This window comes from Mercenaria mercenaria, chromosome 1, assembly GCF_021730395.1.
Source record: "Mercenaria mercenaria strain notata chromosome 1, MADL_Memer_1, whole genome shotgun sequence".
In the NCBI taxonomy this organism is placed as follows: domain Eukaryota; kingdom Metazoa; phylum Mollusca; class Bivalvia; order Venerida; family Veneridae; genus Mercenaria; species Mercenaria mercenaria.
The window spans coordinates 53,434,067-53,455,775 of NC_069361.1; the positions used below are offsets into that span (position 1 = coordinate 53,434,067).

General features: G+C 36.0%; 2 protein-coding genes across 2 annotated transcripts; both read right to left on the bottom strand.

Moving 5' to 3' along the window:
- Positions 1–5,116: 5,116 nt before the first annotated feature.
- On the bottom strand, positions 5,117–6,049 carry LOC128558414 (sex peptide receptor-like). Its single transcript, XM_053547475.1, has one exon. The coding sequence runs from the start codon at positions 6,047–6,049 to the stop codon at positions 5,117–5,119; it is 933 nt and encodes a 310-aa protein (XP_053403450.1).
- A 1-nt stretch (position 6,050) lies between these two features.
- On the bottom strand, positions 6,051–19,833 carry LOC128558423 (sex peptide receptor-like). The gene is made up of 3 exons (XM_053547549.1): positions 19,820–19,833; positions 13,728–14,599; positions 6,051–6,112 (listed from the first exon to the last, which is right to left on the bottom strand). The coding sequence occupies exons 1-3, from the start codon at positions 19,831–19,833 to the stop codon at positions 6,051–6,053; spliced, it is 948 nt and encodes a 315-aa protein (XP_053403524.1).
- Between the last annotated feature and the right edge of the window lie 1,876 nt (positions 19,834–21,709).

Sequence of the window (21,709 nt, forward strand, 5' to 3'; positions counted from 1 at the left end):
AGTTTCAACATTCTAGGTCAAGTTGTTCTGCAGTTATTGATTGGAAGAAGTTTTTCCATGTTCAGGCCTCAGTGACTTTGACCTTGGCTCAGATGACCCCAGAAAGAATAAGGGTCATCCATACTCGGATTCCTGTCATCGTATGAAAGTTCTGGGTCAAGTGATTCAGAAATCAATAGGGGTCATCTACTCTACATGTCAAGTCAGTATGTGAAGTTTCAACGTTCTGGATCAAGGGTTCTTACGTTTACTTATTCGTCAGAAACGGTTTTCAATATCCAGGCCCCTATGACCTTGACCTTAAACAGAGTGACTCCAAAGTCAAAAGGGGTCATCTACTTTGCATGTTTAAGCACCCTATGAAGTTTCATCATTCACTGTCAAGTGATTCTATAGAATATAATTGATCGATAATGGTTTTCCATGTTCAGACTCCTGTGATCTTGACCTTGGATAGAGTGACCCTAAAAAACAATAATTCTATGAAGTTTGAAGGTTTAAGGTAAAATGGTTCTCCAGTTATTGATCGGAAATGAAATTTGATGGACTGACGGACGGCCTAACGGCCTTGCGGACGGACAGGGCAAAAACAATATGTCTCCCCCATTTTGGGGATAGGGGTGGGGAGACATAAATATATTCTATCAGTGTGTTGGACTCACCTGACACATAGTAACAAGGTAGGCCTTTGTGATCGCCTTCGTCCGTCCGTCAAAAATTACTTGTAAACACGATAGAGACCACATTTTACAATTGATTTTAATCAAACTTGCATATAACTTGTACTGGCAATATATCTCGGTTCAATTCCAAAACTGGCCAGATCCCATAATAGGTTCCGGAGTTTTCTATTTTCTATTTACATTTTGTATTGTGGTTTGTGAACACGGTAGAGACCACGGTTTGCAATTGACTTTACAGATCCCATGATGCGTTCTAGAGTTTGGCCTCTTAAAAGGGATAAATTTGCTGATTCGGCTTTTGTAGCCGATAGATACTTCTTTTATGGTTTGGGTTGATACCAACTTGCAAAATATCGTTAACAACAACAAATCCTGGATTCCATGATGATGACGTCAGATCCAATCAAAGTAATATAGTCATTCGAGGCTTTACGTTCAGGCCATCCACTAATAAATTTTTTGGTTTGGACTTCGAAATCATGTCTCAGGAGCTTGACGACCTGAAAGCTTACTTCGACAGGAAGTTTACAGAAATAAAAAGGGATTTTTCCACGACGCAGTGTGTTGTGAAACCTGCGTCTTTGAAATCTAAAGGCTTACAAGATCAATTTGACTTTAACTATGAGTAACTATCTCTCGTTCAGAAACTCGAGTGTCTTACAAATCCTTTAGAGAACTGTGATATTACTGACGTTTGTGTTCATATCAGAAAGAAGCTTAATCGACGTATTAAACTAATAAAATTGGCTGAAAAATCCCCGGCCGGCTGGCTCGTGGTCAAAGAATACGAATAAGACGACTTGGCAAGCGACGACGATGACCGCAGAAAAATTTAAAAAGCGGAGAAGTCAGCTCTCGCAATTTTGAAAGAACGAGATGAAAAGAGAAAGTTACTCAACAAGGATAACTATACTTCACGTTATTCTCCTTATCACATGTCTGGGGTATCTGGAAACGTCAAGAAATCCGCTATGGCAACCCAAGCTCAAAGGTTCAACAATTTTCGTCCCTACACGTTCAACTACCAGTGGCGTCAGAGATTCTTCGGTCCAAGGCCAACCGATCCGCAATGTATTCATATTGCTTTGTATTTGGTCTCATTAAATTAGAAAGAGAGCTCCATTTTAGTCATAGTACATAGTTTCTACGCGTTGAAGTGGACACACGACTTTACTGAATTGGTGAGAATCCAAAACAGTCATTTCAGTTTTAAATGCTGATAAAAAGCTTCTAACTTATGACGTCATTTTGAAAATGTTTACTTTATATCCACCCGATGCCGTTGATTGATACAGATTAAGAACATTAACTTTTATTGTCATAGGTTTCGCCGGATTTCTCCGCATATCAGAATAAAGCAACCTGAAATGCTCACACGTTGCATTCAAAGACGATAATTTCGAATTATTAATTCGATCTAGCAAAAGGGATCAACAAAGTAAGGACATATGTAATAATCTTTAAACAGGAATATTACTGTCCGTACGATACTTTAAAGTCTTTATTTTCAAAGGGAAATATCAATACCGTTGAGGATGTTCACCTTTTCCCATTTATCTTACATAAAAGCAAAAACTGTTATTTATTTAAAGAGAAAGGTTGTCTGCCATATACAAGGTTCAGGGAGTTACTAAGGGAGATGTTGTCAGATTTAGGCCTGAATCCAGATGAATATGGAACACATAGCTTAAGACGATTACTGTTTAGCGTACATAAAATATTCTAGGATCTTCTCCGCATATCAGAATAAGCAACCTGAAATGCTCACACGTTGCATTCAAAGACGATAATTTCGAATTATTAATTCGATCTAGCAAAAGGGATCAAACAAAGAAAGGGCAGAATGTAATAATCTTATAAACAGGAAGTATTACTTGTCCGTACGATACTTTATGTCTTTCTTTTCAAAAGGGAAATATTAATACCGTTGAGGATGTTCACCTTTTCCACCATTTATCTTTACATAAAAGCAAAAACTGTTATTTATTCAAAGAGAAAGGTTGTCTGCCATATACAAGGTTGGTTCTAAGGAGATGTTAGATTAGGTGTATATTGGAAAATTAAGGATGAGCTTGTTGCAATGATATTCGGAAACTTTTCAAAACACGAGATGGCAAATGAAAGGCGAAAGACGTATGTATCGAATATTTCTGAGAAATTATCTGTTACAGTTACAAAAAATTTAGGAGTGTAGATTCATAAAACATTTCCTTATGAACGTTATGTAATTTTATATGATGACCGTGTACATGATCTCAGGGAAATACATTATAATTGCCTTTGCCGTAATTGTGTTTATTAGTTTAAAACTTACGCTGATTCAGTGTTGTGCATTTTTGTTCCCGTTCTTTATTTTTTTCGACGCCTTAATGTCATGCCCCTAACCTTAGATTTGTTCTTGTGTTGTTTGTTTTAAGGGTATGAACTTAGGTTAAGGTGTATATTTGGAGATGATAAATGATTTATGCTCGTTTGAGAGAATCGAATTAGAGCATAAATGTATTTATCTGCGGTGCATACACCGTGTCTTTCCTTATATGGTGATTACCAATGATAACACGGATTAGTAGTTTTGGCGCTTATTATGCACGAGGTAATGTGTAAAAGTAATATAGTCATTCGAGACTTTTCGTTCAAGCCATCCACTAGTGAAATTTCCGAAAATATTAGAATATTTTTTATTACTTTTGAACCTTTACAGGTTTTTCCTATCTGGCAATTTTATTTGTGAACTGAATTTCATAATTGTGTTGGTATTTCTTAATCTTTTACCTATGTGTTAAATTTTAGTATTAAACCGATTTTTGATATATCGTTTTGTTTATTTCAGATTCCTCGCACAGTATTTTACACAGACATTACAAACATAATAGACTCTTTGGAGAAAGAAGTTCATTGTAATGATTACTTTATTTTCAGCAGTATGTGATTCTGTTTAAAATTTAAAGTGTTCAGTTTTTGTTAACTCGAAAACGTACTTAATAAGATACGAGATTTAGAATCAAAATTGGGGTAACTTTCAGGTAGGCGATTGAAACAGCCGCTGATCTAGAGCCTCGGAGTTTCCTACCTCCCCCTCCCACGTAGGAGTTAGGGTTAAGTAGCCCACTCGCAGCACATCTGACTTTGGCTTTTCCAAAACTGTTTTAAATTTACTAAAAAAGTAAAAAAGTATAAATATCTTTTGCCAGTATCTACTTGCAAAAATTGCATTTCGGTGATTTAGTATTTCTGGTGTGTAAAAAGAAAGTGCTGATTGTGTGATTATTGACAGTTATTATTATATAGATTTGAGTCGATTAAAATGGATTGTAAAAGGGAAACTTAATAAACGGGACGGCTTAACGGCATGCCCCTAACCTTAGACTTTTTGTTGTATTGTTTGTTTTAAGGTTATGAACTTGTATGTTTGGAGACAATAAATGATTTATGCTCGTCTGAGAGAATCGAATTAGAGTATAACTGTGACTCCACTGTCTATTTGCTTAACGCAGGTTGACTGCACTATCATTTAGCGGAATAGCTGTTATAACGGTGTAATAGCATATGAATGAAATATGATTTATTACTGTGAGTATCATCCAACATTTCATATTACATGTTATGCTTAAAACCTTTTATTATTTATTGTTGGGTTTAGTCGCACCGAACAATTTAGTAAGCGACTTCCACTTAATGCGGAGAAGACCAGGCCCTCCGTGTACAACTTATCACGAGCGCCCTGGTGAACCACGACCTTCCGTAGCCTGATGCTATAGAACTTGATACGACAGACTGTGTCGAATATTTTCCGAGAGGTACAAACACCAGAATTTCGTTATTTGACATTTTTCTTGCAAATATTTCGTAAATATTTAACATGATGCTTAAATGTTGACAGACAGTGTGCATGCTCGGAAAAATATTTTCAGGAATTTTGAGCCATCACTTGATAATGTCACACTTACTCTCCTAAAATATATACACGTGTGTATTATAAAGTTGGCATGGTGCCTCGAAACAATCAGTTAAAGGTTGCAGACTGCGCCGATAAAGCGTAGCCTAGGTTTTAGACATTGCAATATTATTGACACCAGTTGTTTTCGCCGAAGTTTTGCTTCTATTTCCGTTATCACATTAACTCGTTTTTTGGTTTTTTTTTTCAAAGCAAAGACGATATTTGAGCCACGCTATGAGAAAACCAACACAGTGCGTTTGCGACCAGCATGGATCTAGACCAGCCTGTTCGCCAACAGTTTCTCTAATTGCAATAGGCTTTGAAAGCGAACAACATGGATCCTTAACAGACTGCGCGGATGCGCAGGCTGGTCTGGATCCATGCTGGCCGCAAACGCACTATGTTGGTTTTCTCATGGTGTGGCTTATTTGTCCGTTAGATATATTTAATTTTCTGTGTAAGCTTTCGTCCATTTTGCACTTCTGTAAACGGGCATTTAGCCACTCTTAAACAGTCCTTTAAATGTTTCTCTGAACTGACCACTCATCAGACAGTAGACGACAAGATCTATTGGATAACTCAGAAGAATGAAAAAGTTCGATAACATCGCCGTAATATGATAAACATGTGCCGGAAACAGCCTCAGATCGATTGTGTTATCGATGACATAAAGGAACATCAGTATACCAAGCGGAAACTCAACTAACAAAAAGATACCGACAACAGCAACAAGCATCAAGGTTGAACTGTTTCTCTCCATTAGTTTTCGAGACTCTCTTTCCGCTTTCAGAAGTTTTATGCGGATCCTCTTCGCTTTCTGCATGGCAGATATCAACAGCCCATTAAGTATTATCAGCGCTATGCACGGTACAAGATGGATACATGTTATTCTAAACCAGAAGTATGTATTTTTATACATAACCTTGTTATTCATCGCCCATTGTGGTTCATGGAATGAACATCCTTTAAAAGTTTCATTTGGATTCGAATAATTTTGTACAGTAACTTGGACAACATAAAAGTCAATAAACGTCGTGAGATGTGATAGAAAAGCTACTATGTATACAATCACTGTAGCTCTGATCACATTTGCAATTGTACACCACTTAACTGCTAGCTGCGAATAGCATATGCGAATATATCTCTGGGCAGCAAGTACAACCGTCAGCCAGATCGATGCTGTGTGAAATATGGTAGGCAATATAAAGTAAAGCATTCTCAATGGTACACACCAGGAAAAGGATACCAATTTGAAAAAATTGTAACAGCCAGTATGACGTTTGTAGGCGACCTCATGTGCTTTTTCAGTAGAACTGTTAAAACCAGTGTGTTGGATACAACCGTGAGAAGAACCAACACCGGTGCGATGTAACTGTATATTGGAACACTGTATTTCAGGGGGAACCAGTCTTCTAAATGAAGTGGCCATTCTAGTACCTGTATATCATACCCTTCATCTCCGTACATCTCGCTATCTTGAGTCGAGTTGTTACTGAAATATAATTAATTAATAGGTCATATAGAATTAAGCAGTATTGTTGATGTTCACGAAAAGATTAATACTTCAAACGCTGTTAAGATATGATTGTGAACAAGAATCAAGGCCTTTGTGTGTTTAACTGATTTTTGCCATTCTGCTATTATTATACCTCGTTTAAGCTGAAACCTCAAGAAGTGTCTCATAAGTTCGCTACCCTAGAACCACAAATAAAGTTGTCATAGAAGTATACAGGGTCACCAAGTGGATAGATCTACCAATCTAATCCTTTCGAAACTTCGTCACAAACACGATACAATTATACAAATAATGACGTGATATAATCAATTATAAAACTGACCATCGGGTATATTTAATCACGCAATAGCAATTCACCAAATCTAATAGTAATAAATTTCCCCAAACTGAGTTAATTTTTCTGTTTAGATAACCTTATTTTTAAATCAAAAATGTAAATAAGAAGTGAAAAAGAAAAAAATGTATAAGCGAAACAAGTACTATGTGAAACTTCTATCTGAAAAAATTGCTTACCTGTTATGTTCCATTGATTTTTAATCTGAATGCTTAAGGCGTACTTTCAACACAGTTTCTGTTCCCGAAAAAAATCAAAATAATTATGCACAAAATACTGACTGCAAACCTTAACGTAATAATTATACCTGTAACAGAAAAGACGTGTCAATTTTAAAACGTACTTTATTTACACAGCATTTTCACTTTGCAACTTTAATCATAGCAGTAATGAGCAGATATAAAAACTTGCATTATGATCTGTTTGTTTCTGTAGCATAAGCCTGTCCCTCAGTAACCAATTTGTATAATTGTTTCACCATTTGCATGGTATTTACATGGCAATTGCGCACATGTATAACATATAATGATAAGCTGCGGTTATATTTTGCTAAATTAAATTATACTACATGTATGTGATATCAGATTACCATTTAATGTCAGACCAGATCGGAATTTTGTATTTTTTTGCCATATAATATTACGTTAGAGATACGAACTACTTTATTTCTAGCTGTCTACATAGTGTTATTTGTATCAGAAAACTTTGTGCATATTGAACATTCTTAATTTTACGTAATATGTTTTGAAATTTAGATTTTTCTTTTAGTCATATTGGTAGGAAGTGTCTAGCTGCCCGATAACCGAACGCCTAGCATGCGCTCTAGCCGTCCGACGAAATCCTCGGAGGATTTTCTAGCCGTCCTGTAATCGATTTCTTAATGAATAAGTAATGGTCTGATATAACGTTACCTGTCATATACTTAAGATATCAAGACTTATCTGCAAACAAAATTTTGTGTGAATACATACCAAAGTATATTTTAATCGAATAGATTACTACTTTTCAGCCGCCAAAACGAAAGTTTGCCTAAATCAATAATGGCGAAACGAATAGAAAGAGATGGTTATGTCGTTTTCATCTTGTGGTTCTGTAACATATGTGCTACGAATTTGATGGTTTATCAAGCACCCATATCCGCATTTTCCAATTATAAAGTTTTTCAATAATGTATCTATTCTAGCCGTAAATGAAAATAAACTATGGTAATCTGCAAACATTTGACATGTCTATGAAATTTACGATATGATAGCATCGATGTAACCCTAGTCTTGATAATTTTATGCTCTTCTCGTAGAGAAAGTACCTGATCCATTAGATGGTCAATTGAATGTATAACAAAATTGAAAAATATAACATTAATACTCCCTTTGAGCACAGAAAATTATTTTGAAAAAGATCTACAACATCACTGTGTTGTTTCATATGATATGACCATATCATAAAAAACCTAATTTATTTTTGTACAAACATTTCCATATCCTACATATTACCGGACGGTAACCACTTCATATTGAATTGATCCACGTTCTCCCTTTGAGAGTAGTAAAACTATGAATAACTTGCGACCAATAGTTAAAACTTATCCGTGTCGGAAAGACAGATGGTTTATAGTTTGACTATTCGGCAAGCCAATTACAATAATTTTTATATTAATTGCAGTTTTGACCCAAATGTCGTTAGGTAATGCCCTTTGTAGCCTGTAAAAATAGCACAATACTATGAACCGGCGATTTATGTAAGGCGTATAATGAACAGTCATTGTAAAATGGTGAGGTAAATATCCAAAATTATGGACTTGACCAAGGTGAGATTCACCGTGACCTACAGACCGAGTTGAATATCACCTCTGTTACGACCATAAACTTGAAAGATCGCAAATTATTTCAACAGTAAGTTTTTATTACTGCAGTGTGTTAATATCATCAGATATTCATTTGAGCGCACCATAGAAAACCAACATAGTGTTTTTGCGACCACAGCAGTTGGTGGATCCATAGTTCGCTACGCTTTCCTAATTGCAATAGGCTTGAAAGCGACAGTCTATTCGACAACTGCGCGGAAGCGCAGCTGTCTGGTCCATGCTGGTGGCAAATGCACTATGTGGTTTTCCCATGGGCGGCCATTTAGAAAGAATATCCTGTAAGGAAGTCATGAGTTTGATACGCATTTTAAACCGAATGATTGCCTGCGTTGCAAGTGTAAGCTCTAGAATAATGTTCGAAGTTGATTGATAATACAAAATTAACATTTTGCGGCAAATATCTTTTTCTCTATCTTTATCTGACCTCCATTAATAACCAGTTATTGACCAATGAAATTAACGGAAATTATGAATCAAGAAATAAAAAATAATATAACAAAGGTAATATGAATTTGTTTGGATATTTACTTTTGTTCGTAATTGTATCAAATCAGAGGTTGATATATTCACTAAATAGGCTCGTGTCGCATTTTCACATACTCTTGAAATCAACCTCGCAACTGACCAAACTCTTATTTTGTAATCGATTATACTCTCTATCATTTGATTGACATACCGCATTTTCTTTCTTAAACTACTGCATGCTATGAGAAGTAAACGTGAAGTATGATATGATTTGAAAACCAATAGATATGGTTTCAGGCAAACCATGTCATGTCAAACCTTTAGAAGTTTCTGAGCAATAACATTTGTAATGGAATTTCTCACGGATAATGCAACCCAAGGCCAGGTCAGGTGATTTACATCGTGTACCATCCTCTACCACTGCTTTTTATGGGCAGACCTGTACCAACAAACCGCTTGTAATGTCAGTAGGCAGGCAATTTACAATCAACGCCATTATGCGTGACAGATCTGTGACGACTGATCAAGCACGATGATAGTAATAGTTGACAGCCTGTAAGTTGAAATTTAGTGAAAAATCGGCTTTATAGAGAGCGGCATATCCTCTAGTCCCTTTTTACGTACGTCACCTCACCAACGTAATATCGCCAGCAACTTCGCGTCAGGTTGGCAGAATGTAGTGTTAGTGGTGAGACACGTTCATCTTGTAGAATCGCCGTGGACGTATCAGGTCTGAGACTACTTGTCGTAACGCTATGCAAAATTGCGTTCTGCAGCAAAAAGTCCTTACATGTTGTCGGAGTTTTGGTCTGGCCAACCATCCGCATAGGTTAAGTCCAACTCGCCATGTGCAAAGGTAATTTCAGTCAAGCGTTACATCGACCAGATATTACGTCCTGTGTTTGTACCATTATTCGCCAACTCAAGCTTGGTCTTTCAGCATGATACGCTTAACCTCACGTTGTAGTGTTGCAGGAACTTTGTACAAATTAGTTGACAATGAACTTTTGCTTGGCCGTCTGCTCAACGGACTGCAATCCGTCCATAAGCGCTACTGATTGTGTAAGTGAAATTCCTCTGACCAGCCTATTGAAATAAAAGATTTGAAGCATAATGCGACCATGAAATGCTATCGATTAACAATGAATTTTTTGAAATCATCAAATTTGCAAAAAGATTTTGTGCCCCCCCCGCGCCCAGAGTGGGGGCATATAGATTGCTTTGTCACTGCAATCCACGTGCCGCGAAATGATGTAAGTGACTCTCACATATAACGGTATTACTCTTATCTCCTCCTTCATGACATTCATTCAGTTCTGTTTTTATGTGGCCTTTTTTCTCTTATGTGACTGATAGAACTACATAGAGAGAACAATGGGGTCATAATACCGTTCGTTAGAACGCCTCCCAATCCGTCCATACGCGCGAACTGATGGTTAAAGTGACGCATAAACGGACTTTTCCTTGAATTCATTCATTCCGTTCTGTTTATGTGACTTTTTCTTTTTTTATGACTGTTAGAACAATAGAGAGAACAATGGGGATATCACATAAATACCGTTTCGTTAGAACTTCCGTCCATCCGTCCGTGCGTCCGTCCGAAGTTCGTGACGCGCCTAGCTCAAAAAGTATTTGATATAAATTGATGAAACCTTGTACGAGTCTTTATCATGATATGAACTTGCACACCTCCTATTTTTCGTCTGACTCCGCCCCCTATTTTTAGAGTTATGGCCCCTGAACTAGTCAAAAATGCACATTTTCACCTTGTGACACGCCTTACTCAAAAAAGTATTTGATATAGATTCATGAAACCTTGCACGAGTCTTAATCATGATATGAACTTGCACACCTACTATTTTTCATCTAGGTCTGCCCCCTATTGCTAGAGTTATGGCCCCTGAAATAGTCAAAAATGCACATTTTCACCTTGTGACACACCTAGCTCAAAAAGTATTTGATATAAATTACTGAAACCTTGCGTGAGACATAATCATGATATGAACTTATGCACCTCTTATTTTTTGTCTGGCTCCGCCCCCTTTTTTTAGAGTTATGGCCCCTGAAATAGTCAAAAATGCACATTTTCACCTTGTGACAAGCCTAGCTCAAAAACTATTTGATATAGATTCATAAAACCTTGCATTTGACTTAATCACGATATGAACTTGCACACCTAATATTTTTAATCTGGGTCCGCGCCCTATTTCTAGAGTTATGTCCCCTGAAATAGTCAAAAACACACATTTTCACCTTGTGACACGCCTAGCTCAAAAGTATTTGATATGAATTGATGAAACCTTGCATGAGTCTTTATCATGATATGAACTTGCGCACCTACTATTTTTCATCTGGGTCCGCCCCCTATTTCCAGAGTTATGCCCCTAAAATAGTAAAAATATGCACATTTTCACCTAATTATGTGCCTCACTCATAAAGTATTTAATGTAAATTCATGAAACCTTGCTTGAGTCTTTATCATAATGTGACCTTGCACACTTGGCATTCTTCTTGAGAATTTTAGCGTTTATTACAGAAATAGCCAAAATTGTGGATTTTTTGTTTGTGATGCCCATAGCTCAAAAAGTATATGGTATAGAATAATGAATCCTTTTCATATTTTTTTTTAGACTATACCTATTTAGACTGCAAACATTTGAATTATTTCCCCTTATTTGTGACAAATGTACCAGTGGGGGGGGGGGGGGGGGGGGGGGGGGGGGGGCGGGGGGATTCAAGTTCTTTTCTAATTTTGAATCACGTTAAACACGATAATGTACAATGAGTTTAAAAGAGGCGTTTCTTTAACTCGTCAGTGTAATAAAACTATCATTAGTATTCTACAAATAATCAGACGCAGTAAGAATGATTGCTCATAATGTTGACAATACTGAAGTCCAACCCATTTTTATTTGCACACGTTTTTATTACATATCAGTGTATATATCGGTATAATGAAGGTTTGCAAAATATGACTAAACTAAACTAAAACCTTAACATTCACATTCCCCTAGCGCTCATACCCATTATTACATATGCAAGTAAAATGTTAAGATAATTTCATAGGTCGATTTAAAAGACTTGAACTTGAAGTTCACTGATCATATAATTGATACCTGGTATTTCATTGTTGGATACAGAGGCTTGCTTCCAGGCCTCCCGGACGCTTCCAGTAAGTTGAGTCACTACTCCTGTCTTTGCAGTCTTAAGTACGTCAGCTTTATCGAATGACGACAATCTAACAACCTCTCGTTCATCTAGGTAGTAACGTTCAGCGTACCTCTACGAACCTCTTGCACAGTTTTCTACTTCTTCACGCAAAACAATGGTTTATCTCTCATAGATTCGAGATTCTATGCCAGTTAAATTTAAACTAGTTTATAATGTTGCTGAGGTATCGACGGTAACTATTTCTAAGTTTGGAAAATATTTTATACCTGTTTAAGTTCATATTTTGCATACCTGATCTCATTTTAGTTACATTTCTTTCAGATGCGAAGTAACAGAGTTTCTTTAATTTTTCATTACTCTAATATCAAAACATTTCATTTTACTTTCTAAGCTGACAGGTTTGAAAGACTCGAAATATTGTATTTTCTATAAATCATTTGTTTAATATGTTACGGAGACAGATGATAAACTGCAATGCTTAAATCTATATAGATATCCTGTTCTGTTCTGTTTAGTTCTATAAATTGTTAACATTGAAAGTTTGATGTATTGTCAAGGGTTAAGCATGTATACTTGATCATTTTTATACTTCGTATCCTCGGTCAAAGTAATTATGTTAAAGGAAAAATGCACGACGAATTGCGTAATTTTACATAGCGGCCAGACTGCTAGTTGAATATATGTCGAATATATCTTGATGTAGACAGATGGGGTGAAGATCGTGGAGAGATAGGGTCACATTCATACATGCTATGTACGTGAAAATGTTATGTTTAAATTAACAAAAACACTGTTACAGTAACTATGAATAATAAAACTGGTTAAAAGGTTATGATTAATTGTATTAAATGGCCACGCTACGTTACAATCTTAGCATTTATCGAGGTACACCGTACAGTTACTGTAGAAGGTCGTTCCAGTTGATCGCACTTTTTGTTTTATTTGATAAACCTGCTACTCACGGTTACGACTGAGGCTGAATGCCAAAACCACCGTTGTGATACTGATCGGGTTGGGGGTAGTGGTGTTGGACTTGACACATTAACCACCTATAATGGCGAATGGCTGTTGCTGTTGTTGTTGATAGGCCATATCTTATGCACAAAAATAATTTTGAATGAAAGGTACACAGTATTCGCTTATTTAACATTTTCTGCAAATATAACGTTAAACGTGACATGAAGCCTAAATGCTGACAGACTATGCACATGCTCCAAAAATAATATATAGGAATTAGTAATAATTATTATGAGCCATCACCTGATAATCTCACATTTACGCGCCTAAAATACACACACTTGTTATCATCAATTAAGTTGGCTTTGTGCGTCGAAGTTTGCTTAGTTACACCTATAACGTGTTGCATGCCTAAGTTTTAGATATTGCAATATTAATTAAACCACTCGTATTAAAACATTTCGCTGAAGTTTTACTTCCGTTTAGGTTGTCACATTAACTCGCTACTTACAAAGCGAGGTCGATTTCATTATTCGTAAAATATATTTCTTTGAAAGTTCTTGTCTGTTTTAAGCAGGTTGCTTCGTTTGCACTTCTGTGAACGGGAATTTAGCCACTCTTAAACAGTCGTTTAAATGTTTCTCTGAACTGACCACTCATCAAAGAGTAGACGACAAGATCTAGTGGACAACTCAGAAGAATTAACAAGTTCGATATATTTGCCGTAATATCGTAAACATGTGCAGGAAAAAACTCCAGATTGAATGTATTTTGGATGACATAAAGGGTCATAATTATACCAAGCGAAAACTCAACTAACAAAAAGATACCGATAACTGCAACAAGCATCAATGTTGAACTGTTTCTTTCCATTAGTTTTTGTGACTCTCTTTCCGGTTTCAGAAGTTTTATGCGGATCCTTTTTGCCTTCTGCATAGCAGCTATCAACAGACCATTGAGTATCACCAGCGCTGTGCACGGTACAAGATGGATACATATTATTCTAAACCAGAAATATGTATTTTGATACACAACATAGTTATTCAACACCCATGTTCGTACATGGAATGAACATCCTTCAAAATTTCCATCTGGATTCGTATAATTTTGTATAGGAATTGGGACCATATAAAAATCGACAAATTTTGTGAGCTGTGATAGAAAAGCTACTATGTATACAATCACTGTAGCTCTGATCATGTTTGCAATTGTACACCACGTCCTTCCTTGCTGCGAATAGCAAATGCAAATATATCTCTGGGCAGCAAGTACAACCGTCAACCAGATTGATGCTGTGTGAAAAATTGTGGGAATAATAGCGTAAAGCATTCTGAGTGGAACACACCATCCAAAAGGCACCAAATGTTTGTAATGACCCATCGAAAAGAAGTATATATATACCGGTAATGGTATAACACCCGTCAGCATATCACTGAAAGCTATTCCAGCCAGTATGACGTTTGTAGGCGACCGTATGTGCTTTTTCAGCAAAACTGTTAAAACTAATGTGTTGGAGACAACCGTGAGAAGAACCAACACCGGTGCGATGTAACTGTATAATGGAACAGTGTATTTCAGGGAGAACCAGTCTTCTAAATGAAATGGCCTTTCTAGTACCTGTATATCATACCCTTCATCTCCGTACATCTCGCTATCTTGAGTCGAGTTGTTCCTGAAATATAATTATTATTAGATCATATAGAATTTAGCAGTATTGTTGAAGTTCACGAAAAGATTAATACTTCAAACGCTGTTTAGATATGATTGTGAACAAGAATCAATCCCTTTGTGTGTTTAACTGATTTTTGCCATTCTACTATAATTCATTATACCTCTTTTAAGCTGAAACTTCAAGAAGTGTCTCATAAGTCCGCTACCCTAGAACCACAAATAAAGTTGTCATAGAAGTAAACAGGGTCATCAAGTGGATAGATCTACTAATCCAATCTTTTCGTAACTTCGTCACAAACACGATACAATTATACAAATAATGACGTGATATTTTCGTACTAGTTCATTACGTTGATGAAAGTATTCGTGTTGGTAAAATTAATTGGACACGGAAGTAATTTAAAATGAATCTGTAACTGAAATGAATAATCAATTATAAAACTGACCATCGGGTATATTAATCACGCAATAGCCATTCACCAAGTATATTAGTTATAAACCCCAAACTAAATTAAAGTTTATTTTTCAGATAACCTTACTTTTAATTAAATACCTTTTCCTTTATTAGACAATTTCAACTTACATACCTCTGTTTCTTCCTATGTTTAGACACAGAGTCATATAGTATATTTTATTTTGAAAGACCTCTTTGATGATAAAAAAAAACCCTTTCCTCGTAGCAGTGAGGTACTAGCTGGTTCTGACCCAGACCTGAGCACGTGAAAAGTAAAAAAGTGATGAAAAAGCATCTATTAAACCATAAATATGTTTCAATAACATGCTTTTCATGGTGATTTAATCATGACTGATCATGATTACCTAATAAAATAGTCACTGGTAAATAAATCGGATTTTCAAGAAAAACGTGCATGATTTTATTAACATTTCGTCTTACATGTATGCTTGATTAAAATAAAAAAAAAATCATAATTTCCACATAAAGCCGTAAAAGATGAGAGGAATAAATATGTATGTGAAATCAAAATAATAAATGAAAATAAAGAATAACCGCTCTATCACTAAGGCAGACAAAAAAAGTTTTATAATACACCGATTTCCAGCATAGTCCACTCATAACAATATTTTCAGTTGAATAAAGTTGAAAAATTGAATACTAAGCAACACAGATTTTAATTATAAAGGCAAAGGTTGGTTCAGTTTGTGCCTTTGTCCTCAATGTGTTTTATAATTATGAGCATTTCTCAATTGGTGGGTACTATTTATCCTAGGGAGCTTCAGTTAATTAAAACTAACAATTCGGATACTGATGCTTCGTTTTTAGATTTACATCTCTCTATTTATGACAGTTTTATACATATTATTTTATATTTTAACTTTAGTATTGTAAATTTTCCCCATTTGGATGGGGATGTACCTCAGGCTACATTTTTATGGGGTATATATTTTCAATTAATTCGGTTTGCCAGAGCGTGTATCATGTCAAAGCATTTCAAAAGAACGTAATCTACATATTACAGTAAACTTCTTCAGCAAGGCTAACCGTTATTACAAATTGCGTAAATATTTGCTAAATTTTACTATCGTAATTCTGATTTATTTTTAAAATTCAATAGTAATTTAAAGACACTTCTGCGACAAGGTATTTCTAAACCGTTTTTATGGGGATGTGGTTTACAAACTTCGTAAGATCTTGGGTCATGAATTTTCCAAATGTAATGGTAAAATTATAAACGTTTTATTAAAAGAGGTAACGACCCAACGTTTGAGACATACCGCATGTTAGTGTTCAACCCGTTACAGTGACACTACGCTTCCTTCTTTGATTGTGCTGCCGGAAGAGGGGGAGGACTCTATGAAAGCAGTTTTTAAATCCTACCAGGACTGAACTGTTTTGATTCTGTCTTCTGGCCGTTTCGTCGGGCCTTAAGGGTTTCTCTTGTTACTCGTCTCTGAAAAGGCATTGAGTACATACGTTTTGGTTCTAAAGGTTTGCTTCTACATTTTCATACACGAGCATTTTGCGTTTACATGCCAGCCTTTTTTCCATTACGTGTGTTAGAGATTCAGCTGGAGGAGATTACCTTTATTTACACTGTCCCCTGTCTTTGGAACATGGTGGGGGTAAGAGTGAGGTTGGGTGCGCACCATAAACCGGTTTAAGCTCCCCAGTGGTGTTTTTGCCACTGACCGTTCCAAGGCGGTGCCCACTGTGTTCTTTGTTGTCGTTTTGTCCTCTGTGTAGGCTTTGTGTGTGTGCTCGTGATGTGTGTGTGTTCCTTTGTTTGTTCGTTTGTCTTCGTGGTTGGCTTTGTGTGTGTGCACGTGTGTGTGTAGGTGTGTTATTGCGATGGTTGTACACGTCTGCGTGCTGTAGGTTTCGTTTTGGGGAGGCTGCGATTTTGGTGCGTGGCATTCCCTGTTTGATATTTGTCTTTGTTTTTATACTGCACAAGTAATGCTCCATACAATTTTTAAATATCTAGGGATATATCTATTCTATAAAAAGATGTCAGCTGCATTTATGATACGCTGTCACTGCACATTCTCTCATTTACTTCTTTAAATGTGTGAACTATCAAGTCAACCATTTATATAGTTTTCTAGTTATACTCAGGACGATATTTTATACTGAGGATTGCAAAATTAAGGTTCTTTAAAACATCACTTCTTTCAAAGCAGGGGGACCATTTTCGAATCGGTGCCGGACAAGCTTTCTACAACCTTCTTGCCCGGACATGTAGACAAGCGCTTTACGAAAAGAGAATAAAAACGCTGTTCTTTCAATTAGACCATGAACACACTATGTGCATACATTTTAAGGACCACATAATCTACACGTCTGGTATTGATCTTTGAACTACGGGCCTGGGTCTTACGCTTGGCATGTCAGATAAATTTAGCCATAAATGTCAGATTTCTGGTAGAGACACGAAAAAACTACAAAAATGAAACTATTTTTTTACTTTTCTGAGGTTTCAAATTGTCTACAGATATCGAAGAACTGTTTTGGTAGGCAGGCGATTATTATCTTGCATAAACCTTTCAGGTAATATTTGATGGGGTTACATACATTCCCGGCCTTACATGTATACTATTACCACTTCCTACACCTATATAAACTAAAGTACGAGAACAATTATCACGCCATAACTTCTACGAATAAACGATACATTAGTATAACGGTGATGATGATGAAAATAATTGTGGCGATAAATGATGATGAAGGATGATTAAAGAAATAATTGTGATGATGATGATGACTTTCCTGAGCCCCATTGCTTATTTTTAACGTAATTTTCTAAATTTATGATACGTTGTCACTGCAGACCCTCTCACTTACTTCCTTAAATGTTTTCAATAACTAAAGTAACAAGTCAACCATTTACATAGTTCACTATTTTTCTAGTTATACTCAGTATGATCTTTTATTCTAAGAGGATATATTTCAAAACTTGAGTCAGAATCTTTTAAACCTTCCATAACTTCGAATCGGTACCGGACAAGCTTTCTACAACCTTCTTGTCCGAACATGTGGACAAGCTTTTACGAAAAGAGAATAAAAACAATTAGGCCTTCAACACACTCCATACATTTTCAGGACATTATGACCTTTGTTGACCTACACGTGTGATATTGATTTTTGAACGTATGCCCGACAGGTCAGATCAATGTAATGGACACTGAGAAAAGTAATTTTAAAATCCAACCATAAATAACAAACTTCTGGCAAGGAAATTGTGTCCCGTTTGTTCCATAATAAGCTGCTCAGGAATGTCCTCCTGAAACAGACTTGTGGCCATAGTAGATACGATTATATGGTGCTAATTATACACCATGCTTTGGACGAGATTTGTGTGACCTTTGTCAAATTATATCAATGTTCTTCATTGACGCTTAGAGTAAAAGTTTTTAAACAGTTTTGACAATGTCTTTTGTGTTTTGTCACAAAAATGTCCATAATTTGCTCTACAAAAATGAAAGTAATTTTTACTTTTCTGAGGTTTCATATTGCCTACGGATGTTGAAATACTGTTTTGGTGGTAGGCATGCGATTATTATCCTGCATAAATCTTTCAGGTAATATTTGAAGGGGTAGTTCTTTTACCACTTCCTACACCTATATAAACTAAAGTAACTGTACGAGAACAATTATCACGCCATAACTTCTACGAATAAACGTAAATTTCTAAAAGTAACATAAATTCCTTACATGTATTATTCTGTTTCGGGAAACTCTTTCTGTCTTTAAGTTCATATTTAATTCCTGTGATAAAATTTCGTCAGAATCGTAACCGCTGGACATTTTGAGAAGGAATGACGTTATGTAAGTCGGATATCGACCTCGTACATCGACCTTTCTCTGTAGGAAAGACCTCGTACTCGGTCGATATCCTATACATCCGAGAAGTAAATAAGAAGTAAACAAGAGCTGTCTCCATAGGATGACACATGCCCCCGATGGCACTTTGAATGAATAGTTATGGCCGATGTTAGAGTTTAGGACCTTTGACTTACGGACCTGGGTCTTGCGCGCGACATGTCGTCTTACTGTGCCACACATTCATGCGTAGTTATTTTAAAATCCATGCATGAATGACAAAGATATGGACCGGACACGCCCATCAATGCACTATCATGAAATATGACCTTTAACGTCTGAGTGTGACCTTGACCTTTGAGCTACGGACCTGGGTCTTGCGCGCGACACGTCGTCTTACTGTGGTACACATATCATGCCCAATAATTTAAAATCCATGCATGAATGACAAAGATATGGACCGGACACACCCATCAATGCACTATCATGAAATATGACCTTTAACGTCTAAGTGTGACCTGACCTTGAGTACAGACTGGGTCTTGCGCGCGACACGTCGTCTTACTGTGCCACACATTTATGCATAGTTACTTGAAAATCCATCCATGGATGACAAAGATATGGACCGGACACGCCCATCAATGCACTATCATGAAAAATGACCTTTAACGTCTAAGTGTGACCTTGACCTTTGAGCTACGGACCTGGGTCTTGCGCGCAACACGTCGCCTTACTGTGGTACACACTCATGCAAAGTTATTTGAAAATCCATCCATGGATGACAAAGATATGGACCGGACACGAAAATTGCGGACAGACCGACAAACCGATAGACGGACAGACGGTTCAAAAACTATATGCCTCCCTTCGGGGGCATAAAAACAAAAATTGTATAAGCGAAACAAGTACTATGTGAAACTTCTATCTGAAACATTTGCTTACCTGTTATGTTCCATTGATACTTAATCTGAATGCACAATGCGTACCTTCAACACAGTCTCTGTTCCCGAAATGAAGTCCAAATGATTAATCACAAAATATGGACTGCAAACCTTAATGTAATTATATCTGTAACAGAAAAGACATGTCAATTTTAAAACGTACTTTAATTACATAGCATTTTCACTTTGCACCATTAACCATAGCAGTAGTAAGCAGATTAAAAAAACTTGCATTATATCGAAGTCGACGTCTTCTTCGCCAAGAATGACAAGATTAGATCTAAATAATCTGAGAAACAAAATTTTAACATTTTTCGTCTCATAAATTAGTCAAATTTCTTAATTGTTTAAGTAAAAACGATTGTTAAAAAAATAAAAAAAAAATTTTTAAAATCAACATGCGCTGTTTGAAAATGTGGTCGCCAGGGTGCTTCGGATTAAAATAAAGCAGAAATTGCACTAGTAATTATTTCGTATCAATTAAGTATTTTTTAAAATGTTAATAATTTATAAAAACATCAATAAAAGTTTTGTTTTATAAATTAAATGAATATTAAACGTAAAAATTTAAGAAATGTAAAAAATTTTTTTGATGTCTACCTTGCAATGGAGCTGTCGTGAAAAGAGAAAGTTCTAGAGATCGCTTTACTTATATAGAGGATGAGTTGTCTCCCTTGAAAACTCTCTTACACAAAAAGAAATCTAAGGAGGCCCTTATGAGATATTTGGTTCCGGTGATGTGTTGGATAAAATATTTATCCTTAAGTTAAACGAATAAATAAAGTAGTATATCGATTTTATTAGCATAATTATATAGATCCTGTAACTCAGTAACCAATTTGTTTGTTTTACCATTTACACGGTATTTGCGCACAATTATAACATATAACAATCAGCTGCTGTTATAGTTTGCTATATGCCATGGGATATCAGATTACCATTGAATATCAGTCGTGTCATAGTGCTATCTATCGGAATTTGGTCTATTTCCCATATATTAATATTATGTTAGAGATACGAAGTACAATTGCTGGCTGACTACATAGAGTTGTTTGTATCAGAAAAAGGTTGTCGAACATATCTGCGCATACGGAAAATTCTTATTTTTAATTATTTTTTGAAATTTAGGTTTTTCTTTTAATCATATTGGAATGAAGTGTCTAGCAGTCCGGTAGCAGGACGCCTAGCCTGGGTTCTAGGTTATAACACACTAAATAGTTTTGTCCTTTATTCTATATAAAATTGACCTATTTCAAATGGCCGCAGCACACACCAGGACCCATTTTAAATGTCTGTAACCTACATTTTCTTAAAGAATATTGTTAGTGCTAAAGAAAAATCAAAATAAAAGTGGGGGTCATATTTGATGCAAGAAAAATAATTTCAGTCAAACACACAAACTGCAAAATCAGCTAAAAATGAGACCCCAAATTATACTGGTGGTGTATGATCTAAGTTTCCAAAATTTTGTCATGTTGTTATTTCATTATGAAAATGCTACCTACATGTCAAGCATAGATATGTCATGTGATTTTAGCAAAACAATTGCAAAGAAAATAAGGAAAATAGCTCTTCAGAGCAAAAAAAAACTGAGGACTATTTGTATCCGCCATTATGCGACTACCATTTATTTCGCGCCATTTTTCTATTTAGTGTCTGTATGCCTCTAGCCGCCCGGTTACAAATCCTCGGGGGATTTTCTAGCCGTCCTGTAATCGATTTCTTAATGAATAAGTCATGGTTTGATATAACGTTACCTGTCATATACGTAAGATATCAAGACTTATCTGCAAACAAAGTTTTATGTGAATACATACCAAAGTATATTTTAATCAAATAGATTACTACTTTTCAGCCGCCAAAACGAAAGTTTGCCTAAATCAATCATGGC